Source organism: Ascidia mentula, chromosome 2 (assembly GCF_947561715.1).
Source record: "Ascidia mentula chromosome 2, kaAscMent1.1, whole genome shotgun sequence".
Lineage (NCBI taxonomy): Eukaryota > Metazoa > Chordata > Ascidiacea > Phlebobranchia > Ascidiidae > Ascidia > Ascidia mentula.
Genome location: NC_138567.1, coordinates 14,658,147 through 14,681,177, shown reverse-complemented (window position 1 = coordinate 14,681,177; position 23,031 = coordinate 14,658,147). Strand labels below are relative to the sequence as shown.

General features: G+C 40.0%; 2 protein-coding genes across 4 annotated transcripts in view; one reads left to right on the top strand and one right to left on the bottom strand.

The window, feature by feature from the left end:
• The window catches only part of LOC145888516 (WD repeat-containing protein 64-like), a 30,424-nt gene extending 15,011 nt beyond the window's left edge, over positions 1-15,413 (top strand). Inside the window, exons 26-29 of one of the 3 annotated variants that reach the window (XM_082979279.1) lie at positions 846-981; positions 1,056-1,127; positions 5,276-5,419; positions 14,921-15,413. In XM_082979279.1, the coding sequence (XP_082835405.1) occupies positions 846-981; positions 1,056-1,127; positions 5,276-5,419; positions 14,921-14,989 (421 nt within the window). In that variant the 3' untranslated portion in view covers positions 14,990-15,413. The remainder of the gene's footprint in view (positions 1-845; positions 982-1,055; positions 1,128-5,275; positions 5,420-14,920) is intronic. The other 2 variants (XM_082979278.1, XM_082979280.1) reach the window with 2 other exon arrangements.
• A 79-nt stretch (positions 15,414-15,492) lies between these two features.
• Positions 15,493-19,368, bottom strand: LOC145888517 (uncharacterized). The gene is made up of 7 exons (XM_082979281.1): positions 18,677-19,368; positions 17,607-17,759; positions 17,323-17,493; positions 17,156-17,209; positions 16,865-17,010; positions 16,530-16,743; positions 15,493-16,365 (listed from the first exon to the last, which is right to left on the bottom strand). The coding sequence occupies exons 1-7, from the start codon at positions 18,732-18,734 to the stop codon at positions 15,947-15,949; spliced, it is 1,215 nt and encodes a 404-aa protein (XP_082835407.1). The 5' UTR covers positions 18,735-19,368; the 3' UTR covers positions 15,493-15,946.
• Positions 19,369-23,031: the final 3,663 nt, after the last annotated feature.

Here is a 23,031-nt window from a genome sequence, read left to right as displayed (position 1 = left end):
AAATTACGTGAGAGTTTAGATAAAATTGCTAAAAAGATTTTTTAGCAATTTTTTTAAAGCGTCATGAGATGAAATGATATTACTCTTGTTCGTGGAAATAGCTTTATATATAGGCCTATCTTTTTCGACGTTTGTCCTTTAGTGGTCCAACTAATATGTTACCTTATTATCAAGTTTAGCTATGTTTTCTTTATCTTGGTCTATTTTTCAAATATCTCCTGGTTATGTGTAAAAGTGCGGTTTATGTTTTTTTTTTTCATGCAGATCCGGATCCCCGCATACTACGTGTAGTCGGGCGATATTCGCATTTTTCCTTATTTTGTCCCTTTAAACTAAACCTTGTCCAAACATGACCTTATTCCCATACTTTCAATTTTCACAAACCACTTATCTGTTGCACATTGCGTATGCGATGTTGAAATATTTCAGTGACAGCAGAAAATGGCTTTGTGGGTTTTCACCGCGCGGTGCATCCCCGCATATATTCCCCCATTCTCCTATTGTCCATATTAGGACAATGCTGTCATTTGCGCGTGCACTTTGTGTCATGGTTGTGGTATGCGCGTGGGCGGAGTCGTCGTTTTATTGGTGATTTGTGTTATTTCCCCAAGCAGGTTAACAAACCCCGATAAAACGCCCCCGTTCGTCACATTTTTTACGACCGAATGATCTTAAAGTGCTTTTACGTCACTGCTATGAGCTCACATATGTATTTATACGTTTGCGTTCCATCGAAACACATTGTTGCGTAACACTCCAATAATAAATCCGATCGTTTATTTTCTGAGGGAAGTTTTATTTTTATTCATTACCATGTAACTATTCATCCTTTTAACCATCGCCAGATGGCGCCCTTTTCGGCGGTCCGCTTACTCACGTGACCAGGAGCAACGTCTCGCCATTCCGACCAATCAACAGGGAGCATTGAATTTAATTGAAATACGAAACAAGAAGTTTTTTAGCGCTCTTGTGAAACCTAAGGTACCGACTAACGTTATAATTTGTGTGCGGCAACCTAGTGTGTGACTCAACAATGGGTTTTTGTGATGTCACAGGCGGACAAAAGTGGATTGGAGAGCGACAAACCGGTAGATTCCGACACGGGAGCAATATTCCATCATTTACCAGTAAGTGACTTTTAATGTGTCTGAAAACATCTCCCACATATTTGTATTCTGTGTGTTTTGCAATTCCATAACCTGTATCGTGCAAGGGTATGATTGGCAGCATCGCCCCCCTGCGCCGGTCACCAAGTAAGGGCGTTGCATGAAATATTACTGTCTGATTTGTCTGATTATGGTGGTAGAGATACCCTACGAACATGTTAAGGTTGCCTGGCAAATTGTACGCTTGCTTACCAGTGTTCCTTGGCCACAATATACCCCGTGAAACCACCGTGCTCCTGTAGCTGATTTGGTAGAGCGTTGGGCCGGTCAGCCCAGGGTCGTGAGTTCAAACCTCACCGGAAGCTTGATTTTTCAAATCTTGCTCCGACTTGTTGGGAAAAATTGGCTGATCCAGCTTGGCTGCAATGCCTGGGCTTCGAAGCCTGTAAACCTAATAGCCTGTATCACAGATTCCATTGCTTTTCTAAGTATGACCCGCTAGACGGCGCCAGTGGGTAGTTACGCAAAATCTACCGGTTTATCAGCTTTGTGCATATATCAGACTAAACCGATAGTGACTTATTACGTGCGGAGTTTCGATAGTGACTTATTACGTGCGTCATGCATTGCGACACTGCACACGTTAAAACAGAGGGGGATTTTAAAGGAAATATTAGTGCACATTTTTTCATAGGGACAACATGAATAGGGTTTGCAAAATCAGGGTTTGCCCCGAACGAAATTGTTTTACCCTCACCTACAATTCGGTGGTTATCAAATCTTGGTCTTGTGCAACCCGCAGTTTTCAAGACATAACTTCAAAGTTTTCCATAAATCACGTGTAGCTCGTAGACGTATTATTGCCACTAATGACGTAGCATAGCGGAAAATGATCTGACGTCATACCGTGGCGTGGGCGTTTGCAATTTGGGGGCGCTGCAAAATAAATGTGCGATTTAGCGTTTAGGGGTCATGCGACCACAAATTAAAGTTGTATTACGTTTTGAGTGTAAATTAAAGGTTGGCAAACTGTTGTTTTTTGCGTCGACCTGGTCAGTTGTAAGATATGGAGGGCGGTACGAATTTTCGCTTTCCAGTTATCAGAATCGCGACACACACATGTTGATAGTTTTATTGTAAGTTTATTTTTGTGCTGTGAGCAAATGTATTTTTTAAATCTTATTTTCGTTTTGAAATTAATTAAAGCAATGTTGTTTATTTGACGAAAGCAACGAGGTTGATACCAACAGGTTTCTCTCAATACATCATTTTATGTAGTCTTTTGTTGTGGACATAAAAATGTGCTTTTTAAAATTCACTCAAGGAATTCCGGTGTTAATAATCGTAACCCCTCAGATTAACATGTTTTTTTACCAAGCATTATTGACGCTGACGATCGCAACTAATATTGTCCAAATAAAAATGCAAAACTGAGAGGGCGCCACCAAATCACCAATATCTTTATGAAGCGGTACGGGAAAAATATTTGTGACACACTGTCCCATGGTAATATCTTCCTCATCCATTTCGATGTGAAGTATCAATGTACACTTGCTTACGTCAATGAAAGCCAGTGTTACGTCATGAGTTGCGCCATCTCTGTCACGCGGGCAAACTTTTGCGCGTGGAAAACTTTTTTCTGTCCAAGTCAACGACACCGAAGAAGAGGATAACACAGATATGGACGTCACGAATCTTGGTTTCATGTATGGAAAGACGTCGTCACGTCTTGCACCATCCTATTTGTTTGGTTGGCTTGGGCTAATAGGCCGTTTCTACGCAACTAAACGGAGGCGTCATAGAATTCATCACATGGTCACCATATGACTGACGTCACACCTTAGCAGCCGCTTTCGATGTCAGTTTTTTTTACCACAACGGGGGATTTGAACCCAGGATATCCTGGCCACAAATCCCGATCAGATTTTCTTCTTGGCATATGGGTCGGGCGCATGCAGTTTAAAGAATAATGTGTTGGTTATTTACCAGGCGTGCGATATCTACTGGGTGTGTTGAGGATGAAACTGTTGATTATATGTATATAATATATTGCATACTATATCCTGATGGTCGGCCCTACGAAATGCGGAGCCTTAATAAATGATCTTTACGTACATTTTGCCCAGGAGAAGGTCATTACAATTTTTGAAAGCAAAATTCATAGTTGTGAAGTTTATTTTAAATATGCCAGAGGCCCTGTCTAAATCAGAAAACATTAGAGCACTGGTTTGTAATTAAGAAGGGGTACCAACAAACAAAAAGATTAAGAACCACAGCTTTAAACACTAAACATCCATTTGTCGTTTGTACATAGAAATCACGTTTTGCAATCTTACTCTAATTTACTCTACCTGTTGCAATCTCGTTTACGGTCCACAAGGGATTTTTTTAACCCAACCCGTCTTTTTATCTCTGGTAAGGTTACACAATTTCTGTACCTCTTGCCCACTAGCTAACGCTGTCGCGTAAGTAAGGCCATTGTCGATGTGTAGGTTCACCCAACTAGCATCTGGTTGGGTAATAAAGACCGTGTTCCACCACTAACTGTTTTAAATTTTGACATCTGATAGTGAGTATTTAGTCTGATCATATATACATCCGGGTTTTCTCAAGCTACCACATGCTCTTTGTAGGATCTTCACTCACCCGAGTGCCTTTGTAAGTAATAAGCATTATCTTGCTTAATAAATAGGTGATACCATTTTAATTATTTATCCTTGGATAATTTTACTGTATCGTTTCAAGTTTAAAAACTTAAGTTATGATATAACATGTCAGTATCAGTAACCACATGCCCGTATTAATTTGCGCAATACGACGAGAAAGTAAAATGCAAAGGATTTGGGGGCATTTTGGATGACGACTTATTGAGTTTTTTTAAAGCTCACTAAAGTTACAAGTTTGCTTTCCATCAACTCAGCTTCAGCTGAAATAACCGAATGTTCTTCATTGTGTTTCTCAAACTATACAATTGAACTTCATTGTCACTTACTTACATTACTTGCGAACAACCACATGTCGTCTTTGCAAGGTCACCTCTAATCCTACATTTCTTCTCGATTTTTGTTACCAATATATCCGTATCCATAACGTGCTTGTAAACATAACGCCAATTGTCCCTCTTGGTTTTGCACCAACCACTATTTCGGCTTTTGCCAAAACAATCTCTCTTGTCGTCTCACGCGCGTGTTCATTAATATATGTAAGCGTTGGTGATGTCACGAGTCCAGGCGGCCTTTGTTACGTCACGAATTGCGCCATATGTATTGCGTGGAAAACTTTTTCGCATACGGAACCTTCAGCGACGTATTTTTTCTTACCACACATTCCAAGCATTGGACAAAGGCGTATATTCGTCTACCTCACAACTTCGCGTCATCGGTCACGAGACGTTGTTTTGCGTAAAATTTCGTCTGAGGCGTTGGTAACCTTGATGGAAAATTCCACACTAGCGTCTGTAGAAAGTACGCAAGGTCTTTATAGTATTGCCCCAGTGTTAACACTTGATCTCTGTTTGTTGAAACCTGATGTCATTGTCCACGGGAAATTTTGCAACTTAAGCTCCTTCATATTCACGTATCATGTATCCTTCCCCTTTTCACGCTAATTTTAGAACTGTTAGCTTTCATTGATATATAGCACCGTTTCGTACTGTTTTCTTCAGGTTGCTCTCTTGATAACTGCGCCATGGGGCCTACTGGTTGAAAAGCGATGGTCAATTGCCTTTAAACCAATATTTATGCTGGATATATATGTTATATTGCATGCAATTAGTGGAAATCAGGGATGTGCCACTACAGAAAAGATTGCGCCGAATTCGAATACCTTCAGTCACTATTTGGTCGAATCGGTACCGAATCTGAATACGTAATAAAGTCATAAAAATTTGTCGCAAAAACACTTGATTCGCTCAGTAACGGTTTGTAGTTTCGCTGTAGCGACAAATCCCCGTTTGTTTCTGTATTGAAAATATTTTTTTGAGCTTTTGATTCTCGCGTAAATCAGATCGAGTAAATACGGTACCTTTATATTTTGATTATATTTCTGCTTCCGCTCTGATGTATTGCCGTTTTTTATTTTTCTCATTGACACAGAAGGAACGGTTTATTGCTTCAAATATTTGATTTGGTTCTTTACGAAATTGTAATCAGTTTGTTTCCATTTTTAAGGTTTATCGGATTAAAACTCCACCACTACAACCGAAGCCGAAAAATATCGGTTACGAGGCAGGATGGGGTGATGACGTCACCGAAACGACCAAAGTTGGAAAAGGTGGTACCAAGTATGGAGGAACGCCTGGAATTGGCCCAAAGGTAACAGTTTTTACATATTACCTCATTAGCAACCTTACCACTCTTTTAGTCTTGCATCAATGGAGTCGTTTGGTTTGGTCGAAATTTCACTCAAAAATTACACTGGGAGCCGTGGGTTGATTTGTGTCGACAATATTGCAAAGAGTTTTGTATGACAAAAAAATCTACGAGCTTTGTATGCAACCAATTAACCACTGGGTTGTTTTTTGTACATCTGGTTTTGTATATATATGATGTTCTGCAATTTGTTGACCGACATAAAAGTTGTGAACTGCGAACGAACATAACTTATTGCAACCTCTGTGAACTGTCTATCGCGAGGTTTTCCAATTCTGTTTAATTTGCATTGAAGTTTGCTTGTCTCTGGAGCATGTTATGGTTGTAGGGTTGGGTTCTGTGTACACAATCATGCAGTGGAATAGTACTGGGATAGGATTGAGTAATTTTCCCCTCAGAGTCTACAAGCTTGCGATGAGAAAAAATAACTCCGTTCTGTAATTTTCCATCCGTGTTCTCGCTTTTACGGTGAACTGAGCGTGCAAACCGAATCGCCTGTATAAGGTCACAACCGCTTATGTATACGCTTAATGTTTACAACACTAAATGCAATTAGGTGGAGGTCTTGTGCTTAGTTGTACTTATATTATACTTTAACACGTTTTGTCCATGGTTTTAAAACTTTATTGAATGAATAGAACTCTTGAATAAGATATCGGAATCGCCAAACAACATATGGGCAGCAATGAGTTGATATCTGATTTATTCAGTATGAAATTAATTAGGATTTGTAATTTCTAAGCAACAAACTGACACCAGCCAATCTTTAAGTTCTCTGTTCCTTGTAATGCTTTTGAATCACTTATTTTCAACATAAATCAACTGGATAATGGCTGGTGATTGGAAGCTTGCCTTTTTATTGTATGTTTTGTTACACATCACTACACAAAATGATGTCACTCGCTCATTCGTGGAGCCCCTTGGAGTTTGTTTTGGTCAACTCGGCACTCGAGTTTAAGTAACAATGGGCTCCAACCACGGCAGAGATACTCCAGCTTATTTATACACGTGGTGCCCATTGTATTGCAACAAAACCCGTTTTACTTTCAACCAATGAAAGGTTTAATTCTCTTCAACGTCGCGTGGAAATTAACTGGAACCTTCCGTTCCTTCTGACGTTCGCGGTCGAATCGGTCACGTGTTACGGTTTCGATTTCCGTGTGTTCTAAAGAGCTCAGACCCCTGTTTTTTTTCAAAATGTGTCGTTTTTTTTGGAAAAGGTACAGGTGGTGTGCGTCTCAGGCACTCCCATTAACAACCATAGTGAGCGGATCATGGTTTGGGTTTCAAAGCAACATGACCCCAAAACACGCAGAAAATGTTCCTGCAAGTTAACAATTGCTACGTTTCTGTGGCAATACCCGCACATGTCGAAAACATGGCTCGCTGTGCTAACTCAGGCCCGCTGTTTTGTGGTCAGCCAGGCGCAGCGTCTACGGGAAAGTACCTCACTCGGCAAAGGGCAGAAGTGCATCGACAATCTATTGCTAATTTTACTTTCCGACCGCTTCTCCACCAAACAAGCAGAATTTACAGAACTTGCCGCAGGCGATGACGGTTTTCAAAGTCGTTACACCAATATCGCCGCAAAACTATTGTCACATTTCGAAAGTGACTAAATAGAGGATTTATTATTTACGTCACAGAGAAAATGAAAGCAATGGAAAAACAATCTTTAACTTATAGAGGGCATTTACCTTCCTTTAAATTTCCTTTAGTTCAGTCCCATAAAAATTGTCGTACCTACGTTTAACCACACTCAAATCGGTTGCGGTCGGGTCTGGTGGCACGCGGCAACCGAACTTCACCCCCTGCTGCACGTTGTTGTCAGTTCTATTCGACAGCTTGTTTGCATACGATCGCGTTTACCACTGTGTGGTTGCCAGTCCGTGCTACGTCCAACGAAACCTTTCTTTCCCTTTTCGGTTTCTGGGGAGTTTTCCCAGTGAGGAGTTGTGGTTGTTGTTTTGATTCGGAATCCGTTGGTCTGATTGCAAAAAGGTGCAGATAATTTTGATGTTCGTGTCCTATATGAGTAAAATATAGCCTTGCATCCCTTTCTTTAAACAATACAATGACACATTTTAAGTATCAGCATTCGGTAGCGTTTACTTTTATTTCAAACAATATGACTTGCTTCGAAGCTGATGTTGAAATTGCGCAAATATGGTGCATAACTTTTGTTTTCGTTTATACAATACTTCAATATGGCTATGAGCCTGTGATTGGTGTCAACTGATTTATCGCTCCAGAAATATCGGTTTCGTTGACGTAATGCGGTCATCATCTGTTTCTTATTCATATTGATCAATACGTACTTCTGGTTCGCTCAATACGCGACAGCGACATTTCTGGAGCGATAAATCAGTTGACACCAATCACAGGCTCACAGACTAATTGACGACAAATACAGTCATTTGCAGTCCGTCGCATGCGAGAAACCACTGCTATCCAAAGCGCAAAGATCACAGGACACGATGCTCGTGTTCAAAGCAATTAAATGCGCTGACCGCAACCATTCTGGTTGTGGAGGTTCAGCGGCCATTTTCGCGTAACCTGGCAAGTGAAATTAGTGACAAAATTAAACAGTTTCTGTCACTTCTTCTGATGGGTTGGAACCAATCCATTGCTGTTTAAATAACATTTGTGCGAAGCAGAGCGTTGTAGTCGTCACTTTCGACGAAAATCCGCTTACAAGTTCTATTATTTCGTCATATTTCGCGAACAATGGTGACCAAGAATCAATTTTGTGCAGATGCCTTATTTTTGACACGTTTTCAGTATGAAGCAAGTTGAATTTTCTGTTATATTCGACCTATTTGTTGGCAAACTGTTTGGTGCGACTTCACAAACCGTGTTTTTATCGTCACTTTCGCCCGCTCCTCGTCACAATCACGACGGTAACTCCCTTGTGACGTCACAATGCGTTTTATTTTGTCGAATGTTTGGTTAATGTAAGCTCGGGTTTTCTTCCACATTCCTGAACAACAGATCGTGCTGGTCACTTACCCACGTGCAATGTTTGCATGAAACCAATGTACACAATAAGTGCGTATCGGCTATTGGTACACAGGTGCTTCGCAAAAATCATAAATATTTTGGAAACGAAGTGTTTTAAAAAAAGACCTTGAATTATACATAGAATGGACACTACCTGTGATTTACAAATCAGTTTTACTTTGGAACAGGACATGAAGTATATTTTTGTCAATTGCAACGCAAAAATGAGTATCTGAAGAAAAAGTGTGTATTGGAAACAGCAAATGTACCTGACCAGTAACCACAATCTACGTCCTGTTTCACAATTCCTCCCCATTTTTGTTCTGTGTTTCCGGCATAACGTAACTGTAACACAAAACCCACATAATGGCTATATGTGCTGGAACCTTTCGTATGCATTCGAGTATGAAATCTTTTTATCTTTGTTTTCACAAGTGGTTCCTACAGTGGCGTGATAATCGTTCTTTGCCATGATTGGTTGGGTTTATGTCACGTGACCGGGAAATTAAAAGGTCAATGGAAGAAGCAAAAACTTGAATGGTTATTTTACAGTTCAGGTTGCACTGAGATGTTGTAATAACCCAACATGTTGCTCGGTTTCAGTTGTCCAAAACGCCGGTTCTTTTCCAGGGTGCCCATATCCGCTTAAAGGAGAAATACCCCGACATGTAAACACTTTATGTGTTGTGAAACACAACCTTAAACGCCTGATTCTCATCCGTGGCGTGCTGTGTGTAGGTTTGTTCCAAAACATTGTTTCGCAATTCATGAATATTGCGTTCTCTCTGCAAACGTGGTGAAACTGTATTTTTTTGCACGCTATACATGGGGTTTGTTTGCCAAACACTTGTATTTTGCAGTGATTTGCGCTCGCGCGCTATGTTACGTCACTATCGCTATGGCGATCTAATTCGGGAAGCCGTGTTCAAACAATAAACCAAAGCGAAGCAAACATTCGAGTTAAAACAGTCGACAACAAACATGGAAGACTTATTTTGGTCTGAACAGAGTTCGCGGATCGCGCTTGTTTCATTGTGACGTCACAATAAAAGTTGGCCATTTCTGTTTCCCGGTTAGCGGGGGCTTCGCGACGGGGAAAACTTTCGACATTGTGACGTAGGTAGTTGTTTATTCGCCCCCACCCCGTAAGCAAAACGATACAAAGCGAATTTATTTTAGGTTTGTTTGAGTTTCCTTTTTTTAGCGTGGGATGGCTTGTATGCCGGCTCTTAGGTCGTTGAACGCGCCAGCTCTGTTGTTCTGATCCGATTTATAGTCAAGCATGTTTGGCCACGTGTCTCGATGGGATTGTGGCACGCAAGAGTATCTAGGATGTGCTGTGGTGTTGGATGTTCCGTGCTTTGTTTGTCAGATAATCGTTTTTTTGTTCAGACCGTTTGTTGTGCGAAAACGGATGTTGTGTGACGTATCATCAACTAAACACACAATGTACGGTGGTTTGAACAACAGAAAGTTTCAAATTTTTTAAATACTGAACCCACGGCAACATTAATTTTCGCAAATATTACTGTGCTACTTTTGCTACCACAATAGAACTTATTTGTCTGGCAAAAAAAATTCTCTAACGTTTCGTCTGCCGTACAGCGAGACTTCATCAGGGTTTAACAACGCAGTTCCAACATAATACACTCAAAAGCACCATAAAACACTCAAAAGCACCATAAAACACTCAAAAGCACCAAAAAGGAAGAAGGGACACGCTATCACCGTTTGTTAAGTCACGTGATTTTTTTATTTTCGCGGTTTTAAATATCTGCGTACACGGAAACCGATGTACTTTTCGCAATGGCATACGTGTTTGCTCATTATTGTAAATGCCTCCACCTTCTTACGTATCTCTGTTTACTATCTCTCTTTATTCGTTTTGCGAGTGTCAAATAACCCATTGAATGATTAGTTTATACTTTGAACTCTCTCCAGCAGGTGTTTATGACCAAGTGCTTGCGGGGAGTGATATATGTTCTGAGCTTTGTAACACAGCTCGTTTGTTTTTGCGAGTAGTTGAGGTAACTATCATTCGGTGATTTTGTTACTCTTGAACGACTTGACATAACGTCGGTTTATCATGCGGTGAAATTAATTGAAATTGTTTGGACAGCCAAAATTCTGCTATTTGTATAAAAAACTACAGTTGTTATAATAATGTTTTTGTATGAATTGACATTCGTGCAAGCTGTTTCCACGAGGCGGTTTAACTACCGATAGCTCGTGTTTGGTGTAAACCACAGTAAAGCGCAGATAGAGCGCAATTACAGTAATGATGATGATGTACTTAAGCTTACACGCATTGCGATATACTGACATGAGTGTCGGAAGAAGTTCGTATAACAGTTAAAAACAATCCACGGCACGGAAATTGCGCTCAAAAGTTGTTTTCATCCGCATTGCTTATTAAGCCGTGGAAAGTTATTTTGGACGACCTATCAACTCGCATTCCATTACATGTGATTCACCCAAACTGCCTTCTGAAGATAAGCTTCAACATGAATCACGCGCGGTGACTAAAGAGCAGTGCCTCTCCCAGGTGATTCCCCTGTAGGTGCTCCACTTTACGCTTGTGGGAAACTGTTTTTATTTTGTATAAACCTGTTTTTGGTTATTTTGCGAATTAACGAAAGGCTTTTTCTGATGTTAATTTGGGAAACTTTTATCGCTTTTCGCATTGCACTTTAATTTTGACAACTATCTGATAACGATGGCCTAATTTTTTAGCATTGTGCGGTTGTAGGTCCACTAAAACCACTTCTGGAGCCTGATATTTAGCAAAATGTGTATGTAGCAAGTTCATGGGTTCTTCCAGATTTTTAACATCTGCATTTAAATAGACGGAAACATGTGGGTTTCCTTACAGTTACTTTATATCAGTGAGAACCCAACATATATACCCGATTGTGTTTGACAATTCAACAATAGTTAAAGTCGTTATGCCTCCAAATGCCTCAACATTGTCAATTCTACGTTTCTTTGGTTCTATGTACACAATACATTGATTAATTATCCCTTGAGCTCCCTTAGCTTGCGTTCGTGACAACGATCAAACAATTGTCTGTGTTGATGACCTGTGTTTTCCATCTAGCGTTAAAACGTGTTGTAGTCGCATGGACAGTGAAGAGCGGATGTGCAAATATTTGGTCACTTCAAGGATGCGTGTACTGTGGTGGTGATGATTTACGGACAATTAGCGGAATTTTTTTCCGATGGCAAAATCCAGATGTAGTTTAAATGAATGTTTCTTATATAGACACCTGCTGGCGAACGCCATTTCGGCTATATCTTAAAATTTATTAATCTCGCGTCTCCCTCTACAAACACGAAGGTTAACTGGTTGTGTGTGACTACTGCAAGTACGCTGTTTTGTCCATAAATTTTAATGTTCCAAAGTGTCATCAGGCGTTTTTGTAACATTTGCGTTAATAATGCTCCAAGGCACGCCGCATTCGTTGTGTGGTAAATGCAATTGAATTTTTCAAGCAACTTCGTGTTTGCAAAGCAACAAAAACAGCCACTTAACGTCTCGGCCAATTATCATTACCGTGCCCTTGTCTCAACAAGCCACAACATGTCAATCTGCATATCCGATTCTTTCAAATTACATCATTTACGGGGTTTCACATCGAATATTCACTTCCGCTGCATTGTATTGACAATAGGAGGTATATAGCAGTCCATGTCATTGTGTCAATTCACAAAAACAAATATTAACTGGTCGTCTCCCAAATGATGTCATGGCATTACCTCACATTGCAAACCCCGACGATCGGGCCGTGAAACCTTTCAGAGTTAACCAAGCATTAAGATCTTTCTCCCTACGAAACACAAGGCCAACTTGAGTGGGGGCGGCTGCAGTCAGTTCCGGACCATGGACACATTTGTAGTCTGTGCTTGCTGCGTTCCGGTTTATTGCCTCTGCTCGACTTTCTCCTTACAGGTTGTTATCTTAAAACCCCAACAGGAACTCCCCGAAGATTTTGCGACTTTGGCTTGTTTTGATCATTTGAACGAAACCCGAACATCTCATGATAAGTTGAAGATAATAATACACAAGGTGCCAATACTGCCAACTATCAATTTGTCGTGTGTGTTACTGTGTCCAAAATTCACTGTATGTTTTTTAACTTGGTACTAAAAAAAAACAGACGGTGAATTAGCAGAACCCGTTAGGTAAAGGTCTGGTGCTTAATATACTGCTGAAATGTAATAATGCTGCATATTTAATGCCGACGCATACTAAATGAGGCTTTGTAAATGAATTTAAGTATTTGCTTGTTGATTGGAACCAGTGCAAAGCACGCAAGCATCAAAATTTACAAACAAATCAAAAATCTCTTCCTTTTCCATGAGTTCAAATTAGACTCCTAGCATTTCTATGAACTGTTTATCGTTCTGTGCAGGGGGCAATGTTTTGTTTGCACCGAGTTCATTCACCCTACTGTGGCGATGACGTCACTGTAGCTTATTTGAACATGTGCCGCCAAACACAAAGACGCCACTTCTTATTTGATCTTGCGCTTCCAACACTGCTATTAAGTTGTGTGCAGACATGCGATTGTATTCCAAACCACTCCTTGCTGGTCTAAGTGGCGATTAAGTGTCGTAATGGTCAAATAAAATAACTCCTTGATGTTTTAGGGGCATTTTTTGTTACGTTGGTAAGAGGTGGAAAATTGTGTTTCGAGTTGACGTTTTGTGTCTGCGGACAAAAAAACAAAATAGTAATTGTTTATGGTTTTGTATAGCGTCGGCTTTCTCGCAGTATGTTTGCACTTTATTGACGTGCAACAGTTTGTGAACCCTACGCACTGATATGTCAGATCGTTTACCATAACGTTTTGCTGTGTATGATTTTATTTGTCTCAGGATTGATGTAAAAACCGACTTTAGGGTACACGCACATGTATTTCCATTCGGCGTGCCGGGATTTTTGTTATTTCTACGACGTCATGGCACAAGTAACAATAGCAGTGGGAAATAAAGTTTTGGTCAAAAGTTTTGTTGCGGAATAACTCACCCATGCAAGTGGGTAATAATATTACTGGTTTGGAAACAACCGTTGTTTGAGGAGAAATGCGATTGGGGTATTGGAGCGCTTTTGTTCTGTGTGTATTCACTTTCGTGTGTGTGTGTGTATTTTTATCTTTTGGTTACTTGTTTAACAATTCGGGTTTTATGGAAATGACGGAATATGTCATGTTGTGGTTTAAAAATCTTTTTTGAGGTATGTAACCATTAGACATGTACAGAAACGTGGATATTTTTGTCCAATCTGTTCCGATTACCTTTCAAGTTTTAACCTAAAATATTCAATCAAAGTTTAGCAAAATGTATTTGAGCTCATATATTCCTCTAAGCCAGTGCTTCTTAACCTTTTTTGGATCACGAACCCCTAAAACATTCTTTGAAAAGCTATGGACCCCTTTGCAAGAAACACGTTGCAAATGTCGAAAAATTAAAATTCTTGGACAGCGAAACCTTATGGACAGAGGAAAATACGTGGATTTTTGAAATAATTGTATTTCGTTCATGGACCCCTTAATGCATCTCCTCGGACCCTTGGGGGTTCATGGACCCCAGGTTAAGAACCCCTGCTCTAAGCTCTTGGCCGTCTTTAATTTTTGTTTCCCACATCAGCAACTCTTCTGAATTTGTCAGCAGATGTTTATATACAAGCTGTTGTTGGCCCAACTGCTCTCGTTATAACAGCAGCCTTTTATATACCTCAACCTTTTAAAGCAGGCCTGCTTTCTGTCATTCCCGCAAACCTCACGATCATGACTCTGTTACCAGGAATGTATGACGTTTACACTATCCCTATTGGTTGTGCTTTATAAGCTTGCCTTGGGTGAAGTTCATTGTTTAGAATTTACCGAGCTGCCGAAAAGAGTGTTCTGGGTCGGCGCAGTGCTATTGCTTGGAAATGATACCTTTCTGTATGTCAATAGGGCGCGTGCAGCGTCCTGCCGTATGAATAAATGTAATTTGTGAGTTTTAGAACATTTTTTGTTATTCCCCGTAGATGGCTCTAATTGATCATACACGGGTCCCAGGGATTCATGTTGTAAAAAGGGCCACCCGAAACTATTATTACCGGCATGTTGCTATTTTGGGACGAAACTGTCTCGAAATAACCACCAGCACGCTATATTTGTCAAAACATCTAAACCCAAAGAGAAAAGGCGATTTCTTAGTGTCTTACCGTTGCGTGAAGTAAGCATGAATTGACACGGCAGGGCGTCGAACTTGTTTTGTCGAACCTGTTATTTTTGTCCAACTTTACATACAGTCGTGATATTTTTATCCTCGGCCCCTAAAAATATCCTATCCAGGTTAAAAATATACCAGATAAAAGTGTATTTGAAAAAATAGTAATAATTGATTTGTTCTTTTCCCAAAATACTTCGTATGTACGAAACCATTGTTTTGCAGGCGAGAGGAACAAGGACGGTTCCCCGAAAGCACGCAGTTACCACTGTTACGTCACAAAGAAAGCGATAAATTAAGTTCCCGGAAAACTGCGTGTGTATCGTGTGAACAGTGATATAATCGTTCTTTGGTTGTGAATGGTTAATGTCTCGAGCACCTTGTACTGTAAGGTTTTAAATCGCTGTTGTTCTTTAAACGAAGGCCCCCCACACTTTTTGCTCGCGACCCTTTTAGTGGAATAAAATTTTCCCTGTTCCTGCATGTTTGTCAGTTCTCTAATTTTTACATACTAATTGAACTGCAATTTTTTACCCAGCCAACTTCTCACACCCTGTATACTTCAACTACAATATGTTTTCATTTTATAAACAGTGCACTGTGCACGACTAGTTGTTTTATTGATAAAACCGTTTTCCATTTGTGTAATTTGCTCATGTTTTGACATATGCGCTCGATTTTAATGCCGTGATTGTGTTGCGAAACCCAAAGACAACACAATAAATTCGTAAAAACAGTGTCTGCATTGTGTATTTTGTCCTTTTACGTTGACTGAACTTTACAAAACTAAACCGGAATCATATTTCTGCACAAACTTTTATTACAAATATAATGGTAATAAATAGGAATAAAATAGCGTCAATAAAATTGCAGAAGCATCGAAATAACACAACACAGTTCGAAAAAAGCGTAAATTTATGGAAAGTCAACTGCGGTTTGTAATTAAATAGGGATTGGATGATGTTAGGTTTACCGTCTATGAGAAACTTGGTCATCGTGCTCGGTTTGGGCGCATAGAAAAATTTGATGCAGATTTACTAAAGAAAAAAGAAGGAATCAGAGGTATGTGACACAAAAGTTCTGAAAGCAAAGAAAGGCATTGCGGCTGTGAAAAGTTTGTATATAAGCAGTAAAAACGTATACATCGTAATATAAAAAGTCTCGGTTCTTATTCGGCCTCGACGCCTATGCAAAACATTGAGTGGATACGTCTTGGGCATTAATAAATAAATCAAGAAATGGAAAGTTATTTCAATTTAACATGCTTTCCTGAACCCGTTGGTTGAGGATGCTTTTTTTCTTTTTCGCTTGCCTGTCCCTCTTCTCTTGCACGTAAAAGTTTTGGTACGTGTTTTGCAACTTTCTGGGCAAAACTTTGTAAATCATCCAGTCCTTGTTGGTACGCAGTGTCGTTCTTTTCTTCAGCTGCTTGTCGGTGACGAAAAGATACCAGGCGTTCAACATGGTAAAATAATCCGGGCAGTTTTTTACAGTGATTTTCATTCTTGGGTAAAGTAAGGTAGGGGGGCCCGGATACAGGTCGTTGCTGGACTCTGGGAGCATCAGCGGCCCTTTTATCATACAATCGTTGGTTCCTTTACGCGATCGATACCACGTCTTCTCCACTTTTAAGATGTAGGCGTTGGCATGCTTTAGCTGTCGCTCCTTGTCTGAAAAATGTTCATATGTCTTTCAAACCGTGAGGTGTTGCTGAGCCATACTTTTGCTCAATAAAGTTTACAAAATCGGAACGAAAGTCGGTTATGTTTAAAACGATTTTCGGTGGGTCAGAGCACAAGGGGTATTAATATTGTGGATTTGAATCTGTATTTACCGGAACATTTGTCTATTCCCTTTGGTTGGGGACCGTTTGAACAACAATCTTGGGTCATCGGGTCATACGTGGCAGCTTCACAGCATTTTAAAGTTCCACTTGCATTTGAATACACAGCGCCATCGCAGCAAAGGTCGTTCGAGTTCATTTGACTGTTTCCACAGGGCAATTGTCCTTGTTGTATATCCTCCACTACGTTTCCAACTGCACAAATCTGTAAAACAAGCAAATAGTCCATTCAGATGGTGTTCTGTTTCGGGGTGCAACAAGGGGTTTTATGTCATTGTTGATTTTAACGCAACTTATGTGCTTGGTAAGATGTTTGCAGCATATACCTGTATTCTTGTGTTGAAAGTTCTGTTGCCACAAATTTCGTTGTCGTCTGGGTGGGATTTACGCACTGGTTTCATGTTGTGATTGCATAACACATCTTCACCGTTGCATCCTGGCTGGACGGTCTTTGGGTGAACCACAGGCGGAACTAATGAAAGAACGTCAATGTTTTTTGATTCAGACATTGCTGGGTACCTGACTGCATTTTAATTCGTATGTGGTTTGTGTTTAAGAATAGGGCTAACGTGTCGTTCGCGGGACGTTTGGCGAAAACGGTTTTAAGGCAAGCTTACCTGTTTGGGAAACTACTGGTGGCTGGCGAGGAGGCAGTGCTAGACTGTTGACAACTACAAAAAAATAAAACAACTTTGGTTATGAAATGTAGTCGAAATAATGTTTTGCAGTTAAGCGCATACGGAAAGGTTAAAATGTTAAGTTATCTGCGTCCAATTTTACTCACTTTTCGGTTGCACGTAGAACCTCAATGGATTGCCTATTACTATTTTGCACACTTCACTCAATCGTCTGTAGACAAGTCTAGGTCCGCACTGCTGCAAATCTTTTGACATAGGTATGACAGTGGTACCGTTACACAGGTGAGTTTTCTTGTTGTAAACGGGATTTATCGAATCTGCAAGTAAACACAAGATCTAGGCATTATAAATACTAAACAAAAACTTGACGGTATGTTATACTGTTTACTGTGTAACATCTCGTGTTAACAAGCACAAAACTGTAACATACCAAAGCAACATTTGTCGTTTGAGACGATCTTAATAACTAAGTTTTCGTATTTGCCTTCACAGCAATCATAGTTCCTCCGGGGGCAGAAATCTCTGACACCTTTCACGGTACAATACCGGTTTGCACAGGTTCCGTTTACAGGAATCGCAGCGCCTGAAAAAAATTAAACATTTTCGTTCATGGTGCAAGCCATATCGAGTGATACTTAATCCAGTGGTTTATGGCGTTTCACCTTGTTCAGCGGATAAGGAAATCCCCCACTCGTTTAACGTCATAAAAACGCAGGGCTCGAAATAAGGCTCAACTAGCAAATTATAACTTTAACACATAAGGATCACACCAGCATTCTTTGCGCACAAACACTTATATTATCTGCCTGTTTCAATGTGACCAGTTTTGTGTTTGAAGAGAAGACATGACGTGAGCTTATTCAGTGTGAGCCGGGGTTTAAAACTTTTATGTTCTTACTTAAAAAGAATATTACTTTTCTATGCACTTTGTTGCGTCGAAACAGCCGATAAAAAAGTCGTAAATAAGTTAAATGTTTGCAGAATTGAAGAGACTAATTTCTTGCCCTCCCCATAATGAGAGCTCTTGGCGACAGTCAACATATTATCTCAGTTTGTGCCGGTGTCTGAGAGTGCGGCAGGGTGAAGTCATTTAAGTTGTTTCTCGCTGATTTCAGCTAGACGTTACCTTTTGATTCACTAAATTATGCATTTTTTGGAAGAAAATCGCGAATTCTGTTGACAATTTAGGTATGCGCAGGCAGGTTTTGTGTCTGCATGTAACTAGTACCAGATCGCGCAGCGCCCAATGTATAACTAACTTCAGAATATGTACAGTAGTGCGTTGCAGAGGTAATTCTTGAACTAAGAACAACAAATTGACTCCGCCATACAGATTGCGCGCTTTGTTAGATTCCGCAACAGCAAAGCCCGAGTGCTTTGTTTGACAAGAGCGATTGAATGCCGGGGAATCGTGATTCATCGGTAAAGCATGCGAGCCAAACGTTCTCGCCTTACCTAACCGGTGTTTGCTTCAAGTCTGCTATATAACAACTACAATACCTGTTTCGCTGTAGAGAACTAAGACAAGCGTTATCAGAATTGTCCCCAATCCTTGCATTTTGATCAGTGAAACGTTGAAGCTCGTTGTTAGAAGAAGTTGTCGCAGTTGAAGCTTCGCTGGCAATGTGTTTCGGAAGACGGCCTGCCAACTTTTAAATGAAACCGGCTTGAGGGGGAAGTCCCTGATGAAGTACCGCTACGGGGGAAGCGGTGACGTCGGAGTGAGGCTGGACTTCTTCGCTTTTGCGTTTACTTCTCTTTTCTCTTTAAAGTTATGTCGTAAACTGTACGTCAATTCTCGTGGTGCAATTGTTCACACGAGTCGGGGCTTGTTCCTCAAAGAAGCGTAATTCTGGTCATTGCTATTGACTAAGAGTTGTTCTTTAATTGCCGTCCCCTCGGCAACGTCCAATCCCCGGTTGGGATTTTGCGGGAAGTTTACTGTTTTCTGGCCATCGTTTCACAACCCTTTCCCGTTTGGTGTTTTTTGTTTCGAGAAAAATTTGATTTGGAGTTATGCCGGCCTAGCGTGCCATAATGGCAAAATGAAATGTTTTGTGAGAAAAAATTTTCAACTTTGCTCATTTTACTCAATATTATGTGTTTTTGAAACACGGCCTTTTTTAATGCGCCGCGTACGTATATAGCCAGCCTCAAAACTCCTATAGTTTCCTTCTTGACCCGAATTCTATTTCAACTGTTTCGTTTATGTTTTCGCTTGCAAAAAAATAAAACAAAATTTAGAAATTCGATTGTTGAAATCATTGCTAAAGGCAGCCTTTAACATTCTGATTCGTTTGCGAACATCTCGCGGCCCACGCACGACGTCCCTACTTCCTCTTTTAGCGGCTCAAAACATGTTCACGTGTTTACCACTTACGTAGGGCGGCGTCATCGCCTGACGCATCTAATATTACCTACGGACTGGTAACTGATTCCGGATCACTCCCGACCCATAGTTGCAACGATTTCCACCCATTGCTTTTGACGATATTTATGGGAAAATGTGTTTTCTGGGTTAAATAGAATCAATTCTATTTTAATAAGACACAATGATGCTTCATAGCTAATTATATTTGTCTCAAACGAAAGCTAATAGATTTTAACCCAGAAAACATATTTTCTCATAATTACGGATTGGACTGACGTATGACATGTCACAAAACCAAACTTTTTCACGACGTAAAGGTTGTTTTGAAAGTCAGAGCAGTTATTGAGCAACTTAAATGACTCAGCAAGATTGGTCGACGTGAGGGGTAAACGGATGGCCATTGTCCGCTGGTCAGTTTCGCTTCCCCTGTCCATGTTGGACATCCCAGTCATGTATTGTGCAATGGTTCGCCTTAAATTGCGTGTACTTGTGCATTTTGAATTTAAATTGCTTGGACGTATCCTCAATGCAACGTGAGTAAAATAAGTTTGCGGATCTTTAATCTTAAATGTATACATTTTTTGATTGTTTTCTTATTTAGTTTAAAGACACACTACTTTCTCCAACTATTGTTGGTGAGTTATTATTATTACTTCTTGTATACTTTCGAGTATTGACTAGCATATCGCAACCTGGTTATATGACAAACAAACCGCATTGTGACGTAACAACCCGGGCTTAAATCTCAGCGGGAGCAGATTTTTTGAAATCCCGAAAAAACCCAAGGGGCCCCGCGACTACCACGACGTCAAAAAAGGTTCCCCCGGGCAAACATGGTTGAATGAGAACCAATGATTTAGAACGCGTTTTAAGCCTTACGACTATACGCGTCATGTGTTCACCCATATATGGAGAAAATATCTGTAGCGAAACCAGGTCTATTGACATCACAATTCGTTTAATGTTCGTCATTTGACATCGATTATGATCACTGATAAAGATGGTCATACCAGCCACTACATGTTGATTTCATACAGCTGTCACAAGATTTTACAAAAAAGCTGGAAATAGAACGGCTTGGTATACTATGTAATGTGTGTATATATGTTTTCCTTATTCACGATGCTACATTATAAGGTGGATCAATTTTCACATAATTTCATGTTGAAGTGTTCAAAACATCTTTGGATACTTTTTTTTATCAGGGGCCTAATCAACAAAATTTGTTTTCTTTCTTTTTTCATTATGATACTATTGTGATGTAACAAAAGTATTTGGTGATGTAAAATTATGCCGCTTAGTTTACGCTTTGTGTTGGTATTTGCTCAGACAACGTTTCTGCACACACCGAAGTATCTAAAACATGAAATCAAAAGGAGAGCTATATATCGACAGTGCAAATAGTGTCGACCGATAAGTTCTCATTAGTGCAAATGGGGACCAAGTTACAGAAGCCCTAACCTCTCTAAATAAGTTGATTGTATTGGAAGAATGACTTGTTCTCCACTTCGAAAAACGCCCAGTTAAGCATTATACAAAACTGTCATGCAACAATCTAATTTTCATCATAGTTCAAATGCATGAAAGCTACACCCGAAGAATATAATAGCTCGTCCGATAAAAAACCCCATTCGCGAAAAATCGCACTTCTGTTACATAAGTGGTTGTAAGATCGACCAGGATAAGCCAAAACCCAATGATTTCTAACCATTCAAAACCGCATCTAGATTTGCAGAGAATAAGAGGGGGCTCTTAACACGCTTTCGGTGCCGGTTTGTTTGCATTGTTTCCTTTACTTAAAGTGAGCTGTGGTTTCGGTAATGGTTTTTGTGAACCTTGCCATCGAATTGCGGAATATTACTTAGGGTGTTGCAAGAAATCACATGATTATCAGCGCAAGCGTTAAGGTGGCTGTACACAGAATGCGTAATGCGTGAACGTACGTAAATCGCATCCGAAAACGGACCGACAGATTACGCACGTAAACGGACCGAATTTTCGTTCCGAACCATCCGTTAAAAGGCACTGTACACAGAATCCGCTATCGTACGAATTTACGCTTGGTTGCGCATGTCAACAAAGGACCGATGACTGGTGCTGCTGCGCACATGTACAATTGCAGATCAGTGATTTTCCTTTGGTATCCTTGCTCAAAGATGGCGGATACTTAGATCAACAATAATGGCAAACGTTGAAACTGCAACTCAAGTTGTTGAGGCTACTGTGGTTTTACATAACTTGTTGCAGAGCAAAAATTTGAAGAAGTTGGAAAACTAGGGAATACAGTGCATTGGTGCCTATGAAGTAACTGTTGAACTTGTTGAGGGAGCTTGACGACAAGAGGAAACTGTATGTCTTCCCAACATCAAACATTTCACCACCATTCATTGTATGCAAGGCAAATAAGAGACTTGCTGAAGGACTACTTCAGCAGCAGCCAGGGGGAAGTTGCTTGGCATTACAACATTTTTTTCCCTGTTTCACAGGGAACAACCCTTGAGTAAGACCGACTACTTTTCTTTTTTATGTTTATTGTTTTTTTTTGTAATAAAATAACAGTTGATGCATACTGAATGTTGGCATATATAACAATGCAAATTGAAGAGGTATTTGAAGGAAATAAAAAACACTACAGATGAATAGAACAGAACACTGGCAGTAAAATACTAAAGAAAGTGAACAGTGAAATGAAAAGAGCAGTACCAATACTTGTGTTTCAAGTAAATTGCAGTCAAACATGTGAAAAAGAACTGAAAGCAGTTTGATATTTGCATATATACAATGAACACAAAGCTATACAATCTCCGCAGTTTCCTGCATCTCAACTTTGTCATAATCTGCCAGTATTACAGTAATGGCTACAAAAGCTTTATGCATGTTGTTTGGCAATGCATCTAATCTTTGTTCAATAATTTTGGCATAATGGAATGCTGAGGTTTTTTTAGTTGTTCAGAAATCAAAGCATTGGTTGTGTGCAAAGTTTCACCCAATTGTTCCCATGCAAAATCATTGCAATTAAATGATATAAATTATTTTACATATCCTCTTGCTAGGTTTAAATAATATTACCGATAGATCCACACCCGCTGCCTTCCTCCTTCTCTTTTTACCAACTGAACTGGGTGAACGACCAGTTAATGCTTTTGGATTTCGTTTTTTTTTGGGTTTCTAAACTTTCAGGTGTACCAATTTCATGTACTTCGGGCTGTTTACCTGAAATATCAGGACTTATGCCTAAAAAATACAGGACCTTGTCCTAACAGTTTATTAACATGCTGTTGATTGTATTTCCAACGTCTGCTGCCTCACAAACAGCAGAGTAAACTTGTTGTTCTGCTGTGAAAGTTGGGTCCTCTTGCAAAATGTGAGACTCAGTCCTAAACATGTAGTAAGTTCAGATACAACCAAATAAGTTTAATAACAATATTGCATGCGATGCTTTGTATAATTGTCCAAAAACATCATTGATGAAAAGTATGGCCAG